Source organism: Anolis carolinensis, chromosome 1 (genome assembly GCF_035594765.1).
Source record: "Anolis carolinensis isolate JA03-04 chromosome 1, rAnoCar3.1.pri, whole genome shotgun sequence".
NCBI classification, from domain to species: Eukaryota; Metazoa; Chordata; class Lepidosauria; order Squamata; family Dactyloidae; genus Anolis; species Anolis carolinensis.
The window spans coordinates 307,853,715-307,878,039 of record NC_085841.1 but is presented as its reverse complement, the minus strand read 5'-3'; the positions used below and the strand labels follow the sequence as shown (position 1 = coordinate 307,878,039).

Here is a 24,325-nt window from a genome sequence, read left to right as displayed (position 1 = left end):
ACAGAATTACAGGATAGAGCAGCCTTGACTTAATCCAACAAGAGCACATTTACACTCATGGCATAGGTCCTAATATTTTTCTAATGTGTCGAATAACCAGAAGCAAGAAGGCAACAACTGGGAGTAGATACTCCTGGAATGCTCTCTCCTGTTAGTTTTTGTGAGAAAGATTGACTTGTGAGCAAGATTGGGTTGTGAGTAAATATTAATCTAAAGCAGCACTGCTTTTACTCAAGGTATACATGATAGTTGCATGTAAGGGTTTTGATGTAAACAACACCTTGATGTAAACAATGGAACAAGCCATGGCTTTTTGTTCACTGTTGTTGCAGAAAATATGTTTAAGCTGGAAAACGTCTTAGGGATAAGTGGGAAGAGTACATAAATACAGTGAATTTTTACCAGGTCCTTTATGAATTGTTCTTCATTTCTACAATAGTGTCAGAGGGAGAAAGTAGACTTTTTACACATTATACTAAAACCAAGTAACTGGAATATATACAAAGGATGTCATGTATTTTAAAAAAGAGAGAAGAAAGGAATATGCAGAGAAGAATGTAAAAAGAAGGCACATACACTGTATGCGATTTGCTAAAGAAGCCAGCAGTGGGTGCTGCTGTTCCATAAGACAAAGGTTCACTTTACAATATGCTTGTAGAAAAGAAATTTGGCACAGATTTTAAGAAAAATATTTTTGGCAGTTTTGAACTTCTACCTACTTAGAAGTTCCCACTCCCACCAATCTAGAATCCAAGGAATCATTTATTTGTACAATGCAGACTTGCGTCTTCTGAACATTTAAGGAGCCAAGACCAACAAAATGGAGATATTCATCAAAAAGGGAAAAGCCATCACTGAACGTGTGGCCAAAATAGAATATATCTATCCTATCAGGATATACCCTCTGAGATATAATGCAGCCCTGCTTCACAGCAGCATGATATCACCACGAGTGGGGTTTATTTCACAAAACTGTTACTATGGCCTGCTGATCACTGCCACCAAATTTAGACGCAAGGGTTTTTACATAAAAGTGCTACTCAATAAAGCAGTCCTTGCATCCTGTGTTTCACTAACTTATGGCAGAGCATGGAAACGTTGCCTGTTTGGACTACAGCTTCCAGAATACTTCAAGCAACATGGCTTTCCAGGTGTGATTCTGACTTTGCCCCTTGGCAGTCCAGAAACACAGCTAACTAGAAAGATGGGAGATGAGTGGTCAACCAGAACTGAAGGGGCACCACACTGGGAGCCTTCCAGACAACCCTATATCCCAGAATATCAAGGCAGAAAATCCCACAATATCTGCTTTGAACTTGGTCATGTAAGTCCACACTGCCATATATTCCAGTTCAAAGCAGAAAATGTGGGATTTTATTCAGCTGTCTGGAAGGGGCCTGAGTGTAGTGACTTGGTATTTGTCAGGTGTACTGTCTATAATGGGTAGGGTTTTTTTTTAAGTAAGAGTGTATCCACATTGCGCTATCGCAGCACTTTGGTATTACTAAGAGCCTTTCCAGACAGCCCCTATACCTCAGGATCTGATTCCAGGTTTTCTGTTTATCCCAGATTATCTGGCAGTGCAGACTCATATAACCCAGATTAAAGCATAAAACCTGGGATCAGATCCTGGGATAAAGGGCTTGTCTGGAAGGACCCTAAGTGACATGGAGAGAGCCTACATGGTGTAGCAGTTTGAGCATTGGACTACAAATCCGGAGACAGGGTACAAAATTTCCTTCAGCCATGGACAACTACTGGGTAACCTTGGACGCATCACACACTCTCAACCTTAGAAGAAACAAATGGCAAACCCCTCTGAATAAGTCTTGCCAAAAAGGCTTGCAATATGTAGGTTCGTCTTATAGTTGCCATAAGTAAAAAAAACTATTTGGAAGCATAAAGCAATATTATTTGCCATGGGTTCAGATCATGCAATCCTGGGATTGGTAGTTTGGAAAGGTCCTTAGAATTCTCTACTTTCCTGAATTACAGCAATAGAGCTCACCTCACCAAACTGCAAATCAAGGTATTCTATAGGGTTGAATCATAGCAGTTATGGTAAAAGTTGTACCAAAGTGCTACAATTGTATAATGACTTTAGGTATTCTTATCCAGGCTTATACAGTTTACTTGACTGCTGAAATAAATTTCCATCAGTTTTCTTTTCCATTTCCATTTCAAAGTTGATGTAATTCTTTACAGATAAGAATCAGAGACACACAGAATTGGTTTCAGACGACATTCACTACCGCCTTATATGCCAGTAGTACTGTAAGCACTGGTGATGATTTCAAAAAGTAAAGATGTGTGGTAATCCATGCAGAGTCAAGTGGTCATTGGACTAATGATGATGTTCAACATGGACTTCCTACTATGTGTTCAGAAATAGATTCATAAAACTAGCACCTGTTGTTGCATTCATTCAATGTGACAAATGTACTGCCTACAAAGGTGACCGCTTCATTGAACTACCTACCCCATCCTTAACTGAAACTAACAGAAAATTGATTGTGGTTGGGCCTAAAAAGCAGTTTTAGTGAGGGGGGGGGAGCATGCTGCTCAAATAAGAGGCTGAATGGAAGATAATACAGTGATGATGCTGGCTGTCAAAAGAAATTGATTTAGGTTAAATTTTTGAATAGCTGTAGAAATGAATGTATTCCTGGATCTCAGAATCTGTGGTGCCCCATCAGTCTAAGATAAAGTACTAGACAGGAACGAAATAGTTACACTAAGGCCCATACAAGGGCACTGTACAATTTACATTTATATACAGTATATTAAACATATTTCAAGTCCAAGCAATCCCCAGAATTTAAATCATCAGTAGCTGTTCAGTTTTCTTTCTTTCTCAGATGTAATGTTCTCCTGTTTTCTTTTCTTCTCCAAGGTACTAGATAATGGCATTAAAAATAGACCACTTTCACCCTTCTTCAATTATTTTTTTCATTAAAAAGTGCAAAATGTTGTGGCTGCTACTTCTGCTATGTTGCATACTGCCAGTCCCACATGAGTGTTTTCAGATGGCAATGTGTTCGGTCCTTCCTCCCTTGCAGTTTCTCTTCAGTTTTTTAGACAAGGCGTCCAACTAAAGTTGTGGAGGGATAGGGTGTCGAACATGGACAGTTTGTAGGAAAGGAGAAACAAAAGGTGAAATTTTCAATTAAAATCTTTTTGAAAGTAATTAACAAGGGTCAACAAAGTTCCCCATTAATCGTTACCTGACAAAGAAACAAATGATTCCTATGTTTTCACAATAAGTGCCAACCACTTGAAACCAACTATGTTAATGCAAATGAACCATAATTTTGAAAACACACAAACACATATACACACAGAACCTGTTTAAAGAATGCTTCTCTATAATATTCCATTTCTGTTTTGCATTTAATACAGACAAATTCCTAACTCTGCAAATGTAGGCATTCCAAAAAGTGATAAAATCTGACATTCAAAACACTTCTGTTCCCAAGCATTTCACCTGAGGGATACTCAACCTGTATTAAGATCTGCTGGGTAGGCTACTTTGTTCCCTGGGAGTGATTTTATCACTGTTTTTTTTCTGTTTTCAGCACAAGAATTGAATTTATTATATTAGTTATTTCCACCCCATTAAAATGTAAGTATTTTAAATAAGTTTATTTTCCCCGTGTCAGGAGCAACTTGAGAAACTGCAAATCGCTTCTGGTGTGAGAGAATTGGCCGTCCGCAAGGATGTTACCAAAGGGATTCTGGATGTTTGATGTTTTACCATCCTTGTGGGAGGCTTCCCTTTTAAATAAGTAAAATTTATTTTACTTTTTAATAAATTAATAAAATAAAATGACTGTATGAATTTGGCAAAATATATTAGTGAGGCAATTATTGGAGAGTTAATGCTTTTAAAATATATCTGCAGACCCCTAAAGGACATTAAAATACACAGATCATCCCAGTAATAAATCTGACTTACCATGTACAAGAAGTCTGTCTTGCCTGGCTTGTCAACATAAACATAAGCAAAACTGGCTCATTTTCTAGTAAAACCAACTCCCTGTACCCTATATTAGGCAGTGTCCTTAATTTTTCACGAAGTTGAACATGTTCTTTTGGTTCTGATGGACATTATTTTTGTGCAGATAAGTGCAAATTACTTATGTACTTCTGTAGGATAGGACTTAAACACCCTACTTTTTCCCCCAGGTAAGGCATAAAGCCACAATGAGTCTGAAGCCAAGCAGGAGGGCAAATGGACACCAAACAATAACTTTGGCCAAAGAAACAACCAAGCCCAACCAAGTCCAGACTTCTCTTAGCACTGACCAAGACAGATAACGTTTAGTAGAAACTGCAGAGCTCAACAAAACAATATAGGCTATGGGTGAGATGTCGACTATTGTCAAAATGGAGTTTATTAGGTTCATTAGAACAGAACGGCATACAGCTGAATCTTTAACTCTTATTTTATGCCAACACTCACACTTTACACTTTATTTCATTCTTTCCACTTTTAACAGTTAAACACTATATTCCTTAGATTAATGTGGCCTTTCACTAAATCAAGTACCATTTGAAGGAAAATTGGAATGAAATCCATCCTCTCCCCCTCATGAAGTAAACTCCAAGACATACAACTTTAGGTACTGTGTATAGTTAGCTGAACTATGTTCTGTAATTTGGAACTGAATCATATAATCAGGGCTGTAGAGATAGAAGGAATACTAATAGCAATTTCTGTGTTTATGTGTCTTCAAGTCACCTATGGGGTATTCTTAAGCAAGGATTTCCTTTCCTTCCTCTTTCCGTTCCAGTACTAACCAGGGCTGACCCTGCTTAACTCCCAAGATCAGATAGGATCTAGGGCCTTAAGCATATTAATGCCATCTTGTCCAACTTAAAACCATAACTAAGGAATCCTTGAAAATGATCATCTGAAAATACAGGAGAGCCCACCACCATCTAAAGTAGCCTGTTACACTGCTGAATAGCTCTTGTTACTATTCCAAGAAAATTCATGATGTCCATAACAGTTAATCAAGATGACAGAAATGAAATTATAGAAGCTACTTACTGAAAGGATTAGCACCTTGTCTTTTTCCATGGGGGAAATGGACAGTGCTACCTGCAAAATATAAAAGAGTATTTTAAATCTAGTTGATCTGAAGTATTATGAAAGCCTCAAACTTAGGAAAGTAGCAAGATTGATTTGCATTGATGATAACTGATGTCTTGCAATCAGAAGGTAGATAAAAGGGAAGATGGAAAGTTTATATTCTTCTGATCAGACTGGGCAGACCTCTGCATTCAAGGAATATTTTGCTCCATAACAAGATACATTTAAGGAAAATAATATCCCCAAACTAATTTCCTGTATGACATGTTGGAGACTGAAGGTTTTTGTTAACTATAATAACGGAAAGAAAACCTATAGAATGAGCATTTAAAACATTTTAAAATGTCAGTTTCAGATAACAATGTGTTTTACAACTTCATCACATGCAGGGTGAGAAGGTCTTCTTCCTGCTTCTCTTCACTATTGACACAGAGTTCCCTGGAGCCATCACATGACGCAGGGCTACTTTCAGCGGGACTCCTTGGGGCTCCATGTTGGCAGCATTGCAGCAGAGGAGCCCAGAGGAAGTAGGTGTACACCCAACTCCTCATAGAAAACAGCCAAAGAGGAAGCGGGGAACAACAAGGAAACTCATGGGAAGGGATGGCACAAACTCCAGCGGTAGGAAACACAGCAAAATGATTCCCTACTCTGCCTCACAATTTCCCCCACTGTCCCCCATTTTACAAAGAGCCATTTGATAAGGTCCTAAGTGAAAAATGAGAAAATACTGTTGTTGTTGTCACTATTATTATTTTTTATACCCCACTTCTTCTCTCCACAAGGAGACTCAGAATGGCTGTTACTGTTAATAGTTTACTGAATATTATTAGGGAAAAGGCAAACACGTTTTAAATTGGATTTTTCTCTGATTAAAATATTTTATTTTAGAGGCCAGGATAAATGGTTTTGCCCATCCTAAACACTGATGACATAATTACGGAGCATAATAGCCTAACAAAAGAATACAACTTTAATGACTAAATTAGACTAATTTGTTAAATTACTTTGGAAATTGTTATTAATTCAGTTTACAAAAGTGTTACCTCCTTCCTTTCCAACACCCAAGCAACCCTTCAGTTCTTGTAGTGAAATTGACTTGTCCTTGTTAAGATCACAGTAGTCAGCAAAGCGCCGTGTACATTTTTTGGGCTTGGCTTTCTTCTTCACATAGCGCTTGAAAGGCTTCATCTCCCTTTTGTTGATGTCATTGCTGTTATTGTTGTCTAGCTGACTGAAATACCAATGCACTACTCGCTCCTCCAGGGTGTGACTGGGATCAGGTTCTGAGAATCTTGAAAATGAGAAAATTCATAGATTTTAACGTGGATGTTGACTCACATATGCATATACAGTAACACCCCCATAAATTTAACTTATCTGCCCCTGGGGAGAAATAGTCTCTCTAGACATTTGTTCGGTTCTCTAGAATGATTCTATGGTATGCTTCCCCTGAATATAATACACTGGAGGACTTAGCAAATGTCTACAGTGTATTCCTCTCTAGGACTCTCTTGGGAACCTCATCACATTGTCTTCTGACTCCATCCTAAAATGCTTCCAGGACGCTGCCAGGACGGAGACTGCCAGAGCCCCTCACACAATGCAGGGCAAGGCTCCATCCTGGCTTCATCCTGGAAGCATCCTAGGATGAAGCCCAGAGAACATGGGACACTTTCCATGTTGTCATTGCTTAGAATGGCGCCAGCAAAGGGGGAAGCCAGGAGGCAATGCTTTATCCCGGGTGATACTGAAAGCAAAAATGTGGGCCATGCGAGTCATGGGGTGAAGGTTTCCCTCACTGCCCCACAGATTTGCCACACTGCCTGGTGAATCCCCCCAATGTCGACCACATTTGGGACCTCCATGTGAGAGGTCCTAGGACACTCACTGCAACACTATGTTAGGCTGTGGCCAAAAATCATTTATTTTAATGGTGTTCCAAATTATCCACATTTTTTGGTACTTCAGGGAACATATGCCCCACACACTGACTTACTGTACAATGTTTAGCAGACCATACCATTAAGGGTTCAGATTTTATTCCAGAACCTAGGAATCTGTTAGATATTGTGGCACATTCAAAGTAGTGTCACTTTTTGCAATTATGCTATTGTGGGTCCTAACTACAGCAGTTTTATTTCAGATGTTTTGGTTTTATGGAATTGCTCCCTAGGTCATCTATTGCTATTATGTAGAATCATAATTGACTTCTTTTCCCAGAGGCACAAAATCCCAATTTCATAATATTTCCAATTGCTTTCTCATCAGTTCTAATGTCCTCTGGGTGGTTGTTCATAATGACTGTTATATAATCATCATATAATATCATTATTATTGTTCTTATATTTCTGCCCACCCTTGCTGCCAGCTCACTAAACACCTTTGTTCTTAACAGATGTCAATATCAGGTATCTGGTTCTAGAAAAAACTGTTAAACCTTTTTTTATAACTTTTCAGAAATGGGAAAAAATCAATTAGAAAAGACAAATATCATCTGGAAGTGACTGGAAGTGAATATATCTTTTCTGGCCTTAACTAGCAGATTTTCTGGCCTTAACTAGCACCCCAAATGATAAGTGCCCCTACAGATGCTAGAATATTTCAAAGAAGTTCAAGAAAATAACCACAGTCAGTTTCTGGGGGAGAAAACATAATTACTGGAGGGTTGGCAGAAAATTCTTCAGTCCTGCAGAATGGCAAAGTGTTATGAAAACAAAAACAAAAAAGAAAGAAAGTGGATAGATTAAAATTGCTTAATAGGTGGAAATATGCAGTGATGTTACATTTCATTCTTAAAGCTTTTCAAATAAAATTAAAGTATAGTAGAAAATGATCAGGACAAAGGTCACTATGTCCAAATCACTGTATATTTAATGGGATATTAGCTTTCATACTTCTCATACTTTGCCAACTGACTGTGCATATAAAGAGATTACATTTTGAAGTTTTAAAACTAGCATTGAAGTAAAAACAAATAAACAAACCAGTATTGAATTATATAACCTCAACCAAAACTAATACAACAACTGAAAAAGAAAACTGATCAAGTAACGGAATGAATGCCATTACATCACTAGGGTTCAGACAACAGATACTGTTTGCGTGGTAGGGCTGTGTATTGAAATAATGTCTTTGGCTCCTGTTTGTTGTGAATTAGATGTTGTCAGCAAAGAAAGGTGCTTGAAAGATATGCTGTAACCAAAAGCTAAGTGGCTCCAACATACTACAGATTTAATCGTTTCTTTCCTCCCTTGTGAATACCAAATGCATGAAAACAGGAATCAGATCTGTCTTGAGAACTGCTATAGAAGGGATCTTACAACCTTAGGGATTAAAGGAATACCATGTTGGTAGCATAAGATTTTGGGGGCTGATTCTACATCAGGAAGCAAGTGGAAGGTGTATCTACTACACTGTAGAATTAATGCAGCTTGGCACTACTTTAATTGCCATGAACCAATGCTATGGAATCCTGGGATTTGTAGTTTGGTGAGGTACCAGCACTTCTTGGCATAGAAGGCTAAAGACCTTGTAAAACTATAATTCTCACGATTCCATAGCTTTGAGCCATGGCAGTTAAGGTGGGTGTCAAACTACATTAACACTATAGTATTAATGCATCCTTGGTCTAAGAAAACTCCATTCTCTTAGTCTCTAAAGTGTTATAAGATTGTTTTGTATACTGATACATCTTGAATATTTATTTATTTATTTATTTACAGTATTTATATTCCGCCCTTCTCACCCCGAAGGGGACTCAGGGTGGATCACATTACACATATAAGGCAAACATTCAATGCCTTAACATAGAAAAAAGACAAGACAAACACGGGGCACCGAGCTGGCCAAGAACTCATGACCTCTTGGTCAGAGTGATTTGTTGCAGCTGGTTGCTCAACAGCCTGCACCACAGCCCGAATACCTTAAGAGGGAAATAAGGAATTGTATAACATGTGAAATTTATGTATGAAAAGATCCTAAGAGTTAATCAAGCACTTCATGGATCCAGTGTCATAGATCCATGAGATACTGTTCTGAAATTTATTCAGCGGTAGCCATGTTGGCCATTCAGCAAAATGCAACAAAATACAAAATCCACAAACAGTGGTACTTTTATTGGGCCAGCTACAAAGCACAAAATACACCATGCAAGCTTTCAAAACTTCATGGGCTTCTTCATTAGGCAAAGATGTTAAATATCATACAGAAGAAAAGTGACAGTGTCTCAAATCTACATTTTGTCTCAAATGTTCCTTCTATTGTCACTTAAGATGGTCTGGAGGAATCTCAGTACAGACAGATGCCATTCCCCTTCTTGGACATATGAGGGTTGGGGACAAAGAGCACGAAAGCACCAGGTAATAACATTTCAACTCCACTATCAACAGACAAGCAAGTTCCGTTGAGATCCGGGCTGTTTCTGTACTGAAATTGTTGAAGTGCCCTTTGAACTGCACCTAGGACTTTACAAATAATTCAAGCAACAGATGGAAGTGAGTAATACTGGCAACGGCCCTTCTTCTTTGTAAAATAGTAGAAAATTAATGTAAGAAATGTCATAGATTAACTTGAAATCAAGATTGTTTCTTTGCATGTCTTTTTGTAACACATCTTTTCAAAAAGCAGCACATTCACAATGTACATCAGATCAAGAAAGAATCTATCTTAGCACATTTTAGGTGCACATAGTCAGTATTTTGAACCAGAAACTTTAGACAATTGCCTTATTCTCAGCAAAATCATTTTTTTTAAAAAAAGGAAGAGGAGAAAAATACAATGTCAGCTTCTTACTAGCTTACTGCCTCCCTGCAGGACATCATCTCTAAATATGAGCCACATGAAAGATCTTCCAAATTGCAAGTGCTGCAGGAAAAGTACAGTAAATTTGTTCAGAAAGATTAGTGTTCTTGTCTTTTACCACATAGTAAAATACAATAAATTAAGTAATAGCACGAGAAATCTAAAGGTCCTGCTTTTTACCACATCAGAGCAAAACCAGTAGCTCTTTTAAAGCTGTACATAAAAACTATTCACAAAAAAGAATTAGGAAACTGAATGTACTAGAAAATGTCACCTCCTCTATGATTAGTTGTGTCATCATTTTGACAAGAAAGGGAGTAGGCAAAAGTTAGTATTTTTCTCCTTTTTGCTGGGATAGCAAAAAATAATATACACATGCAGACCTGGGAGTATCTGGCCTGTAGGCTATTGAAGTACTGACTTCTGTGGCATGAATCTTGATTTCTGTCTGTTAGAGTTCTCATGCTAAGAGAGCTCTACCATGTTAGAAAACCAGAACAATCTGGGTTTCACCTTTGTGGGTTTGATTAATGTGTTATCCCTAGGAATCTCTAGGTACTCCAACGAAAGTCTGTGGTCAGCTTCTGCCAAATCTTGACTGTAGAGTCACCCTGAAGGAGCTAGAATCGTCTTATCCAAAGTAGGCAATATTACCCCCCTGGGGGGCACTGGAAGGATCCAGGGAGCAGTAGTAGCATGAGGGGCAATAGGGGGCCATTTAATAAAAATGAGAGGATGGTGGAAACACAAAAAAAGAGATTTTTTTTTAAAAAACTTAGTAACATGGAGTTAACATAGAGTTGTGTGTCATAGGGTTAAAGTCATAGTGATTACTTTACTTTCCAAATACAGACACAAATTGCAAGTTAAAACCAATCAGTGGTCCACTGACAGGTCTTAACAAGCAGGTGTTAGCAGGCAAGAGTGTTGTGCATTATCGGGAACTCCAGCCCACATCAGCAGGAAAATGTGCATGTAGTTTGATATTTGACAATTTAATATCATATATATATATGCAAAGAGAAAAGAACAAAACCTAATTTATTTCATTAATATTTTAGTTTATTTGTCTTTTGCCATCTTACACAACTACTGCTATCTACCTGTTGTTATGAGCAGTATTCTAATAACAAAAAAATACGACATCATCTTTCTTTACTATATTGAGGGTTTTAGGTAGAAATATAGATACATAAAAGAATGCAAATTTATCACTGCATTTTTCTGTTTGTTCTCTTAAAGAAGGTCAATTTCCAGGGGGGGGGGGGGGGGGACTGAGTAATTTTTTTTCTGAAAAGGGGGCAGTAGGCCAAATAAGTTTGGGAACCTCTCATCTAGAGATTCCCAAATAGACACTTCTGTAGGCATTTGTAGGTCCCTCCAGTATGATTCCATGGTCAACTTCCAGAAGAGGTTGACCACAGAATTACACTGAAAAGAAATTTATAGATAGATATTCTCTTAGGTTAATTTTTAAAAAATTGTAATTGTTCAATTTTTGTGGATGTCCTGTGAAAGTAGAGGGCTTACTGCATTTCATTTTACATCAATCCAATTTCAACCAAAGGGGGCTGCAAGGAATACTAATGTGAATTTGCAAACCATACTGCAAGCAATGGCCTTCACAGCTGAATTGCAACCACTTTCACCCAGGGTGCAAGAGAAACTACAGCAATCACTGCGAAATCCAAGGCTCCTGAAGCATTAGGAAGAAATTAACACAAATAAGACAAATTAAAAGAAAGAATCCCATAGCACAAGCTTTCATAGACTGTCTACGCCATCAGATATTTCACCATTAATTAGGCCCAGAAACAAACTGGATGCCAGTGCCACTGTTCCAATAAGCAAATCTGTGAATCCTATATGTGGCCCCAATTAATATCCAAGCCAGAGCATTCAGGATCAACTGGAGTTTTCAAAAGCAGCCCTGTCGCTGCATTTGTCATAAGCCAGACATGATGTAACTATGGCATGTGCCAACCAGGCCAAATCTCCTGTCACCTCTCCATACCCACAAAAGCTGACATATGAGTTAGACAAAATAGCTGTTCAGGAAAAAAAGCCAAAAAGAAATCCTATATTGCTGCAAAACTGTGATGCATAGGTTTATTTGACCATGCTATAAGGGTAGCACAGACATGAATTATAATGTTAGCAAAGGAAACAACTGGAAATGTCTGAAGAAAATCTAGAAATTACTCAGATATTTGAGGAAAGGTTAATAATGCACATATTGATCATGTACTGAGAAGTTTTATTTGTCTAAAACAAAGTACCTATATGTGCTTGTGGAAAAACACCACCAAACAGATACATGCCAAGAGGGGGTCTAATTGTTTAAAAACTGTTTTTTGTGATTAGTTTTAAAAAGCTTTTGGGAGAATTTAAAGAGCGTCTTAATATGGTTTAAAATGTTTTATCTTTGTATTGTTTTAATTGATTTTATTTGTCCATCGCCTTAGGAGCCCTTATGGGCTGGGAGGCAATATAGAAATGCTTTCAATAGAATGTGTTTGAAGCACATCCCTATGATCTCCAACTGGCAAGGTCTTCTCCAGACCTTCCACACGTTTCAGAGAAGAGACAGCCAACTTGTGGTGGAAATATGACAACCCATCTTTTCTTCAACAAAGAACAGGAAGAAATTATTCTGAATGTCATTATCGTATCTACTCGAGAATAATGTGCCATTGATTGTAATGCACACCTCAATTCTGAAGTTATGATTGCAAAAAAAGATTTGTTGTTGACACAGCCTTACCTGTCAGCTTTTCTGCTTTTTGCCTCAGAATGGCTGACAGGCAAGGAGAAGCTGTGCCCCTCCGTTAGGCTGAGGCTGGCAAACTCTCCAGTCTCAGCCAGATGGACGGGTGGTGGCTTTCCAACTAAGGTCTCATTCACGAGAAAACCAAAGCCTCGTCAATGAGGCAAGTTCGGAAGCCATGCCCCTCTATCAGGCTGAGGCAGGAGAATTTGCTAGCCTAAGCTTGATGGAGGGGTGAAAGCAGGTTCATGCATGCAAGTACACCTCCCTTGTTAGCTATGTAATTTAGCCAAAAAAAGTGAACATTAGATTTGAATAAATATGATAACTCTCTTCTAGTATGGAATGGTCAATGCATGTTCTTGGAAGAATCACCATGCTATATAAACCTTCCATGTACATATATAAAATTATTCTATAAATTAAATCAACAGAAGCCGATAGCTGAGCATCCTTGAGGGAGTAAAAGGTGTTGGACTTACATGAACAACTGTACTTAAAAGGCTTCCGTCATCACTGCACCACTCAATTTCTATTCTTTGCTGTTACAGTAAAATTACAAATTATAAAAGGCACATGAAAATCAAGAGACAAACATTGTAATGAATATGGCACATGATTGAAACTTAAACAACTGAAGGATGCCAGCAGAGGGACATGCGACATCATATCAATGAGAGCAGTATTTGCTGGCTCCATCTCCAGTTTTGACTATGATTTTATCTATTTAATTAATTTGTATCCCATTTCCCCCTTATGGGTCAAGGCAGCTTACACTGAACATTAAAACAATAAAGCTTAAAAAAATCTGAAATCCAAAATTTGAAAAGCATTGAACACAATCAACAGAAAAATACTAATTTAAAACAGGGATTTATACAGTAGATTAATACTTTGAATTGACCCAGATTGGCAACCAGTGTAGCAGTTGCTACAAGGGAATTGTATGTTTCCTGTAAACTGTCTGAACATTCCAACTGCAGCTCTTCAGACCAGATGAACTTTCTGAACACTCTTCAATGGAAACCCCATGTTGACTGGAAAAAATATATAACACAACCCTAAGAGTCAGAGGTTAACAATCGAGGGGCAGCTTATGCAGCTGGTCCAAGGCTTTGGACAGCAATTGTAGAAGATCAAAATTGAATAACCTGTCCTTACAATAATCATCTACTTCTACATTTGCCAGTGGATGTAGAAATAGCCACTGGAGGTAAAGGGGAGAGGAAATAGACATGCACACTATTTTTCCTTGTGATACAGTGGAAGGCTTTAATTTTTTTTTCAAAGTTGCTTCGCAATTTGTGTGGCTTCAAGAGTGTTAAGTCTCTAACAATAAATCCTCTTTAAAGGGAAGTTCCTGATTTAGAGGATTATTCAAAGCCCTAAAGCTGTTATTGATATGAGGTGAAGATAGGGGGCCTAGGCATGGGGGGGGGGGGGAGAGAGAACTGAAACAGGCTTTGATTACTGTGAAATTATCCTATTTAGAGGTTAATGGGTGGGGAAAGAGTCCAAAATAGCTGAGTGTCTAGGAAGTCATTGGAGGAAGAAAGAGTCTGCTGAGTCTCAAAAGCTCCAAAACCCAAGGAACCACCTTCTCTAACTACTTTCTTCTCCTTCCCTGGGCTACTTTATAGCCTTGCAAAAACGCCTAAGCTCCTAACACTGCCACTAAGGTATGGTTACCAAATCTTTTAGGTCCTGGTCACTCCACCACCAACAGTTCAGGAGCAGTGGTATCTCCTGAACATTGAAGCACCTAAGATGTTGGACAGAACAGGTTGTGGGACAGCACCTAAGATGTTGGACAGAGGTGGGAGAACGGGAAGTGAAAGACAAAGACCTTTGAATTTTTTAAACAAAAAGGCTTATCAAATGAATAAATAAAGGATGATTATGAAATGAAGGAGGTAAGAATGAGTAGAAGTTTGTAAGATTGGCTTGTAGGAGTTTTCCTGCATCAGGCAAACAGGGAAGGTCTCGAAAAAGAGGGAGGGGGCTACACTTTCTCACTGATGTGGCATCACATGCCATTTCCTCTCCCGGGCAGTGCGACCCACTCTCTAAAATGCCTCACAAAGGACCTCCCAGAAAAACAACCATGACCTCTTATAGTAGTTTTGGTTTTTTATTTCTTAAATTAAGAGTGTTTATCAGCTGTGCAGACATACTTGTTATTCTTGCCTATTGAACATTCTGGTGTACCAATGGAATGCAAAATATTCCATTAGTAGATATTCAGCAACCAGTGTGTTTAACAAGGCAGAAATCAGATAGAGGCCACTGAAGATGTCAAGCCTGTATAAAATAATATATCAAATATTCCCAGAAAATATTTGTCTTAAGAGAAACTAAAGGTCATATTGCTTATTCTTCACCATGCTCCAATTTTTTCTCTTCATGATATGCTAGCAGGAAAAACAGGATTTAAGACTGTCTTAAATGCTTGCCCAATGTCCTCAATTAAGGTGATCTGCATGAGTAAATAAGCCATTACAGATTGAATGCTGCAGAAAGATAAAATATCTGAATTCCATTTCCGAGTAAGAATTGTGGCCTCACTTTAATAATCTTTAAAACCTGGTGCCCCTGGTGGCACAGTGCGTTAAAAGCACTGAGCTGCTGAACTTGCAGACCAAAAGGTGCCAGGTTCAAATCCTGGAAGTGGAATGAGCGCCTGCTGTTAGCCCCAGCTCCTGCCAACCTAGCAGTTCGAAAACATGTAAATGTGAGTAGATCAATAGGTACCGCTCCGGCGGGAAGGTAATGGCGCTCCATGCAGTCATGCCGGCCACATGACCTTGGAGGTGTCTATGGACAACACCGGCTCTTCAGGTTAGAAATGGAGATGAGCACCAACCCCCAGAGTTGGTCACGACTGGACTTATCGTCAGGGGAAAACCTTTACCTAAAACCTAATACTTTGCTAGCTTTTGAATCATGACATAGTAGTACCCTAAGGACAAAAACTTTAAACTGATTAAATTTTCCCATATAAATCACACACATACACAAAAGGGACCCCTCCTTCATTTACTGAATGTGTTGAGGCCTTGCACTTGACTTCTTAACTAATTTTAGTCAGAGGTATTCCTTTCACATTACACATTCTGGCTCTTATTATTCCTATTCAAGGTCAAGGGTCACCAATTCCAATACTATATACATCAACCTGATGGTAAACACCAATGAATCAATACACATATGATCAAGCTGTGCAAAACTACCCATGGGAATTTAGCTTCCTTTTCCTTTTTCAAAGTAAAGGTTTAATAAGTGGACAGGCATCATACAAACAAATTAGCATTGCTCTACCTGCTGGGTTTTCTGAAGTAATGTTATCTGAAGTCCCTATAAGCTTCTATGGATGAGGCAAAGTGATGAAGTTTTGTCTGAACCAACTCAAAAAGTCAAAGTCAATGTGACAGTTCCACCAATGTATTCAGTACAAACATCAATGATTCTACATGAAAAGAAACTCATATGGAACAAAAAGAAGTCTATTCTCTTCCTCTAGTTTAGCTCACTGTGTTCCACTGCTTCAACCAGTTTTCTTTCAGTCTAGCTAGAAGTACTTAGAAGTGAACTAAGAACGGGGGGGGGGGGGGGGGGAATGCTTAGAACAAGATAATGCAACGAGATCAAGGGAGGAAAGGGCAGGTTTTGCAGTTATCCTTTTCCTGTTACTTTTCACGTAAAGAGAACGGCTCGCTTTATAGCTGAAACAGCCCTTTGTGGCCTAGAACCACAATATCTCAAGGTTTTGATATGTAAGATCATCATCAAAGTCCTTTCTTCAGGCTCCCTGTATATTGAGCAATAGTAAGTAGCTACTTGTGAGCAGACAATGATTGCTACCTGAATTATGGAAATCTAGCCAATCTCTACTTTGTTGATTTTTAATGGACACTAGACAAAGAACTCATTGCTTTTTCCAAACATTTGTATTACCATGGTCTCTACTACACAAATGTATCCTAAACCTACATTGGAGAGAGTGTTCTTATCTTTAGTATTATTTTAAAATTTTCTAAAATGTTTTGCTTATATTTTTTCTGCACTTTCAAATTATGCTTTTGGCTGCTCTCTGTTATTATAGACATATTTAATTAATCCGTATTACATTTTCTTTTACATCCATGTACCTTGCCTCGCATTAGGCTACATGATGTATTGGTTTGGCGTTGGCCTATGAGAGGGTTCAAATCAGCCATGGAAACCCACTTGATCAGTAGTCCCCAAGTGTTTTGGCCTACAACTCCTAGAAATCCCATCCAGTTTACCAGCTGTTAGGATTTCTGGGAGATGAAGGCCAAAACATCTGGGGACCCTCCAGTTGAGAACCACTGTACTAGATGATCTCGGGCAAGCCATACTCTCTCATAGCCTCAAAGGAAAGCAAAGGCAAATCCCCTCTGAACGAATCTCAAGAAAACCCTACAATAGCTTCACCTTAAAATTCCCATAGGTTGGAAATTTCTTGAAGGCACGCAACAACAACTACAATAGGAACAATAACATTTTGGCTTTTTTAAAGCAGGACTATTAGGAAGTTGAATAAATAAACAAAACCAGTATAATTGCACATCCCTGTCCTACTTTGGTCTTAAAATAGCATGAGATGATCAATTTCACAACACAAACAGGGCATGAAAGTTTTCAGACACTTGGATGCATGAATCAGTATGACCATTTTGTTTTCCTATGACATAATTTAGAAGATAAATGTTACTTGTGCATTACTTTACTGGAATTACTCACTGTTCATAATAAAAACTAGATGTATATACAAAAGTTGTCCTTCCCTGCTTCTGTTCAGCCTGAATGCCTTTCAAAACTCACCTCCCGCCTCCAGCAGGTGCTGCCGAGTTAATGGCCTGTACCATGTCTGTGGTGAGAGCATCCAGTAAACTGGTAATAAATTCCACTTTTTTCCCTTCTGGACAGCCTGAAGAAAAGAAGAGAAGCTTCGTTTGATCAAATGATATGCAAAAACAGTTCCTTTTCTTTCTGGGTCATGTCTGTGGTCTACTGAGTTGCCACATTTTGTTTGGATGACTGCTGTTGCTGCAGGTGAGCTAAACTCCATCTGGGACCCCACTCCCCAATCCTACCAACATTTTCTCCCCACTTTTATTCATTTTGGATTTTGTTGCAAGACAAATCCACTTAGATAGAATAAGACACAGTTCTCCTGACTAACCTGGAAGTTCTCTGTCTTTGAATGGGTCATCAATTTCTGCAGTCTTTGATCGGGCATCACTTTCACACACTGGGGTCTCATAGCTAGAGGAGGAAGAGATGAAAAAACAGTTCATTGTTCATATGGAATTTCAAGAGTTCTCACACTCCTCTTTCCCACTGGACCTCAACTGGACATAGTAAATTTGTACATCCCCCTTGGTTAAGGGTATGACATCTTCACGTAGCATACTTCCCAGTTACTTGAAGAAGTCAACAACTAAGCTTAAACAGTTCGACTAATAAGTGGCTGTTGGGGAGACCTCAATGAACTCATTAAAAGTAAGGAGTCCACCCACCTGAACATTCATCCTTTGAGAGCCCTGTCTTAGTGCTAGTACAAAACACAGGGTCAGCAGTGCTTTGTTTTTTTGTCCCTTTCTGTTATCAGTTTTACATATATGACACAAGGTGAGAGCCTTGGTTGTGCCATTGGTGCTAACACTGGTTACCTAGGTCTTTTCACTAGGGCCAGCTCTAGACAACTAACAGAGAACAAGGAGGGAAGTACAGAATTTGGTTCCGTGGCATTGCCCTGTGTGAGCTATAGATCGTCTCTAGTAAGGGTGAATGTATGTATTACAGAAACAGAAAAATACCCTTACACATTGGAAAGTAATTATATGTATGTGGGGGATAGAAGAGCATATGGAACGTCGTGACACATAAAATAGTGAGGTGTATCCTTTCTCTCATATCACAACTTACTTCACTTGTTTTAGAGGGAAAATGGAAAGGAAATGGTTCTTACCGGGTGGAAGTACCAGGTAGAGGTCGACCTGTGTCTACTAGAACGCACCAGCAATATCCAGTAGACTGGTGACACTGCACTGGCTTGTACAGTCCTCCAGGAGCACATTCAGGAATAACAATCCCTTCCCGGGGATTCTGCCTGGCCTCTTCAAGAGCACTTTGCCTCTCTTGGTCACACGAGTTAACTTTCTCTGGAAAAAAAAGATATCTAGATATCACTATCCATGACATAAAAAGAGGCCCTCTTCTCCCATACTGCCTATTGGACTGAACTCTCTATTTGAATTCTAGTGTACACGCCTATATACGCCCAATAACGTAGGTCTATGGACAACCCAAAATTTCAGGCATTTACATGACTGTAATAATAATAATAATAATAATTTTATTCTTATATCCCGCCCCATCTCCCCGGAGGGACTCGGGGCGGCTTACATGGGGCCATGCCCAGACACGACAGCACAAATCAGATAAAACATTAAACCGAGCAGTAAAACTTCAACATGATTAAAAACAGTCATAAAAGTCAATATACACAATAATATTAAAATCCCGATTTGGGTCAAAAGAATTGGAGAAAAAGTGCCAGGCAGAATAATTTTTGTGATTTGGCACTGTTTCAGTTCCCTTTAAACTGATAAATATTTCAATATGCCTTTAGATTGTTTAATTATTGCTACAGTTTTAAAGTGTTTAATTGTTTTAAGTTGCCCAAACAATTTCATAAACACTCAGAATACAGAGCAGGATATAAATATTTTAATAAACTGAATAAATAATAGAGGGCCAATGTGGTGTAGTGGTTTGAGTGTTGGACTAGGACTCGGGAGGCCAAGGTTTTAATCCCATGGAAACCCACTGAATGACCCTGGATTCTCTAAACCTCAGTGAAAGCCCCTCTAAACAAGAAAACCTGTGATAGGTTCACTTCACAGTTGCCAACAGTCAAAAAATACTTGAGGGCACAAGTAAACAATGAATTAAAGGGCTTTTTGCTTGTAGATACCCTTATAATAAGGAGCCCCGGTGGCAAAAATGGGTTAAATCCTTATGCCAGCAGGACTGCTGACCTGAAGGTTGGGTTGCTGACCTGAAGGTTGCTGGTTTGAATCTGGGGAGAGTTCAGATGATCTCCCTCTGTCAACTCCAGTTCCCAATGCAGGGACATGAGAGATGCCTCCCACAAGGATGGTAAAACATCAAAATATCTGGGCGTCCCCTGGGCAACGTTCTTGCAGATGGCCAATTCTCTCACACCAGAAGCGACTTGCAGTTTCTCAAGTTGCTCTTGACATGAAAAAAAAGCCCTTGTAATATGGCAAGAGGTAGGAAAACTTTGGCTCTCCAGATGTTGTCAGATTTCAAGTTCCATCATCCCATACCATTACATTGCTCTGCTGCCTATAACTGATGGTGGTTTCAGTCTAATACAGCTTGCTTTTTCCATGATATAGAAATGACCAATAAATGCACACAATTGGTGCAAACAGTTCTCAAAAACATTAAAAATAATATTTAGTGATGCACTGTAAATGTGTGGTACATCTATTCACTGGTATGGGGAGATCTCCTCTTCTGTGTATATACTCATCCAGAGAGTTTTGTAAAAAGAAAAATGATCAATGTCAGTGTGAATTTTTTAAACAAACTATTATTTAGGAAAATTGAGATTTTGATAAGAAAAAGTGAAAGAACAGAAATTTGAATCTAAATGAATATTAATTGTAGATTCCTGTACTATGAAGAGAGAACAATTCCAACGTACAGAACAGATGGAGGGAAAGAGTTGCGGAGTGACAACGTAGCCAAAAAAGCACAGCTGAGACCATTTTTAAAAGAACTGCGCTGTCACATTATCCCATTTTGCATTGACTTTTGACAGCCCCCAAGAAAGCAGATCACCAAGTCTGCCAACCCCAAACTGCAGCCGAATGAAGGACAAATGCCTCTGGAGAGATTAAAATTCTTGATGGCATTTTTTTGGAAGAGATAATGAGAAAAAAGATGACTGCTAGCAATCTCCTTTCTGTCAGAGTTACTCAGCCCAAAACACTAACCTGTTTCTATGCCCAGTGCAATTGAATGAGCCCCTTTGACGCCACCGGGTAATATATAAAGTCAACCCCTCAATACATGTGGCTTATTTGTGAATTATATTTTTCCTACAAAGATCTTTTTGAGAAATATATACTTTCATTCATAGAGATGTATCCACAGTGTATCAGGCTCATGCAGCCTAAAGTGTATACCTCATGTTTATCAAAGGATACATCTATGATGGATAGGTACTCTCTACTGTCCAAAGCAAATCAAAACCACAGCTAATACACAAACATACACATGTGTACCCAGCAGTCTGGGATTTATTTAGCATCAATCCATCCTGTCTAGGTCATTTAGGATAATACTATGGTTGAAAATACTTAAAAAATCAGGAGTATTAATATGGATGCATTCCTTATTTATATATTTTTACTTGGGGTGGCTTATGTTTTAAAAGATTTTCAAAGAGCAATCTTTAGCAAAGATGCATGGTTTTATTTGATATGTTAATTGGTTTTATTTTTAATTTTTTAAAAGGAGGTATCTACTTGCTTATGTGATGTGATGAAACTCAATAAACCAAACTTCATGCTCCTCAGACTGCTGAGGAAATCCAATGAGAAATTAGGGACCATAATTTACATTTCATTAAAATTGCAATAATAATAATAATAATAACTTTATTTTTATACCCCGCCCCATCTCCTCGAAGGGACTCGGGGTGGCTTACATGGGGCCAGGCCCGATAAAACAAACAAAACAGTAACAAAGCAATAAAACAATTATCCCAGTAAAAAACATCAACATCAATAAAAACAATCATTAAAATCAACAAGCAGGATACAGTGTTAAAAACAGGAGACTAATTCGTAGATCCCAGGCGAAATGCAGAGTGATACGAAATGGGAAAAGGAAATTTCACAGTTGGACGATAAAGTGCGGTATAAAATGGCAAGACAACAACAATGGGACTATTATGGAATGGACAGATAGATCAATCCATCAACAACTAAACATCGAAGGCCTTTTGAATCAGCCAGGTTTTTAAGCTCTTCCGGAAGGAGAGGAGGGTAGGGGCCTGCCTGATCTCTCTAGGTAGAGAGTTCCAAAGCCGGGGGGCCACGACGGAGAAGGCCCTCTCTCTCGTCCCCACCAACCGTGACTGTGAGGGTGGTGGGAGCGAGAGAAGGGCCTCCCCTTCTCTAATACTTACATCCAATACTAATACTTACATCCAGATGTAACAATAAGTAGTTACTATAATTTAAAATGAAGTCTAAAGGCATCAGATTCTATCTGATGTTGGAAGCAAAGCAGGGTCACACTAGTTAGTATCTGGATGGTGGACCACCAATGAATATTAGGTGCTGTGGACTACTTTTCACAATGAAGAACTGGCAACCACCCTGAGTATTGCCTAGGAAAACCCTATGTCATTCATGGGGTTACCATAAGTTCACAGCAGACCTAAAGGCACATATGCATCCATAGTTTAAGAGAAGTAGACTAGAGCACAACCCTTGGGGAGACATTCCTGAACTACTGTGGAAACAAAAAACTGTGAGTAATAGCAAGCCCTATTATAAGGAATTACTTCCTCCATTCGTTACCACAGTCATCTTGCAAGACCTAGAAAATTCCTAGAGAGGTGTCCTCTCTAATAATTTGCTAGGTTTCCCAGAGCAACTATAGGTAACATCTGGTTGAAGGATGCCATAGAAGGACATAGACAAGTTTGTTGGATGTGGGCAGGTGAAACCATAGGTACTGGTATCAGGGGTACAGAGGGTGTACTATATCTGATGGCTTCATGATGGCCTAACTGCTGACCAATGTATCTTGAAACAACTTGAAATACTAAGGTAGCCCATCTCAAATGGCAATGTTTAAGGCAGTTTCTACATTACCTAGTTTGTTTTTCAGCTTTGGGTAAAACACTTTTCTACCTTAAACACTAAAATATTCTTTTTTGACAATAGTATTTCAGGTGTGAAATGGCAAAATTCGCACATTCAACAATGGAGATTTATAATGTCAAAGCAAAAACACATCAGAAACAGTTTAATATTCTTTCTGGTGCAGTATAAATAGTCCTTGCCTTCTCTCCAAAGAACATGAAGACTGACAGGCCTTCCATTCAGTTTGAGAAACAGGTATTTTCCTGCAAGCCTACAAACCGTGCAAGCATCAAATGAGGGAGGCAAAACCTCCTTTTTACAATGGGAGCCCAACACCAGCTGTGCAAACATTGGGAAGAATATATTCTTAAGTGTCTATCCTCACTGCTCTTGTAGGAGAGGATCTGCTCTTCTCATGACATACCCTCTAGGGCTGCATAGCAATCACTCAAACACTTCCTTTTGAAAGCTGATTTTTTTAAAAAACTCCCAGATTACCACCTACATGTTTCTAAAAATTTAACTGCATTTAATTTTTGTCCCTCTTCCAAAAGCCACGAGAGAACAATTACTGTTTGTAAATCATGTAAAACAATACATTTCTGGATCTTGATTTTGTTTGAGATTTGGGCTTTCAGTTTGTATTTTAGATAATATTTACTCACTGATGAATTCTATCAACTTCTACTAATTGTATGAATGTAATACAATGAAACTTCAAACCATGATCTATTAGGAGAAGTCAATATAAAGTCCAAACTTGCAAGGAATACAAGATGTATGTTGTTCTCTATTATTCTGAGCAAAGTTGGAAATGAATTTGAGAATGTTAAATATTAAACAAGAGTAGCTGATTTTGAAAAAAAAATCTCAGTTTCTTGGACAAGTAGGAATTTACAGGGAATTGTATGGATGTTGTCTTCATTAACCATAGGGGCACATTTTCTTACTGGCACCTCCAAGGCTTTTGTTTTTTGGGGGGCAGCTGAGGAAGTTACATTACTGAACTTTGTATGCATATGTAAAACCACAGGTAATGGTGAATCCTATTGAAATGAAGGACTTTTAGCCCCAGAATACTACAGAGTCATGATGGAAGGCCTAGAAAATGCCCAGAAATGACATATTTTGTCAAATTTGATTAAAGGAAATGATGGATGACGGATACTGGTCCTGCATATGGGGGCGGTGAGTGCTGTATAGAATTTATGTAAAAAGAAGCAATTGCTTACACATTACACATTAAAATTTATTAAAACATTACATGCAAACCATAATACCAGCACAACACAGTATTACAAGCCCATTTCAGCCAGTCTCCAAAAGCGTTATAGCATAAAAGATATGAAGAATACCACCTAATGCATATTCTGTTTTAGTGTTAAATAGCAATATTTCTTTCCACAAAGGTCCAACTAATTCTTGATACACTATATCATATCATATACTGATTTATAGGGGGAAGGTGTCTGATGTCCTTTAACAGCACCCTTTTCACTACTGTAACCTAAGGGTAAATTACAGACTTTTCAACTGGTTCTGGCCCAGTCTGCTCAAACCCTATTAGGAATCCTCGAGAATAAATCTGTACTGTTACTAATACAGAAAGGGTACTTCACTTCCACCAAAATCCCACAGTGATAAAAGCTCTAAGTAGAAATCCCCAAACGGTGGGGTAGAAAAGTATTGAAGTATCGGTAATACTTTTTTTCTATACCCATT

General features: G+C 38.6%; 1 protein-coding gene across 2 annotated transcripts in view; it reads right to left on the bottom strand.

Moving 5' to 3' along the window:
• Positions 1–391: 391 nt before the first annotated feature.
• The window catches only part of smoc1 (SPARC related modular calcium binding 1), a 94,083-nt gene continuing 70,149 nt past the window's right edge, over positions 392–24,325 (bottom strand). For both annotated transcript variants that reach the window (XM_008118146.3, XM_003225660.4), the window contains exons 8-13: positions 18,661–18,853; positions 17,872–17,954; positions 17,511–17,616; positions 6,142–6,389; positions 5,054–5,104; positions 392–3,091 (exon numbers count right to left, since the gene is read on the bottom strand). In XM_008118146.3, the coding sequence (XP_008116353.1) occupies positions 3,075–3,091; positions 5,054–5,104; positions 6,142–6,389; positions 17,511–17,616; positions 17,872–17,954; positions 18,661–18,853 (698 nt within the window). In that variant the 3' untranslated portion in view covers positions 392–3,074. The remainder of the gene's footprint in view (positions 3,092–5,053; positions 5,105–6,141; positions 6,390–17,510; positions 17,617–17,871; positions 17,955–18,660; positions 18,854–24,325) is intronic.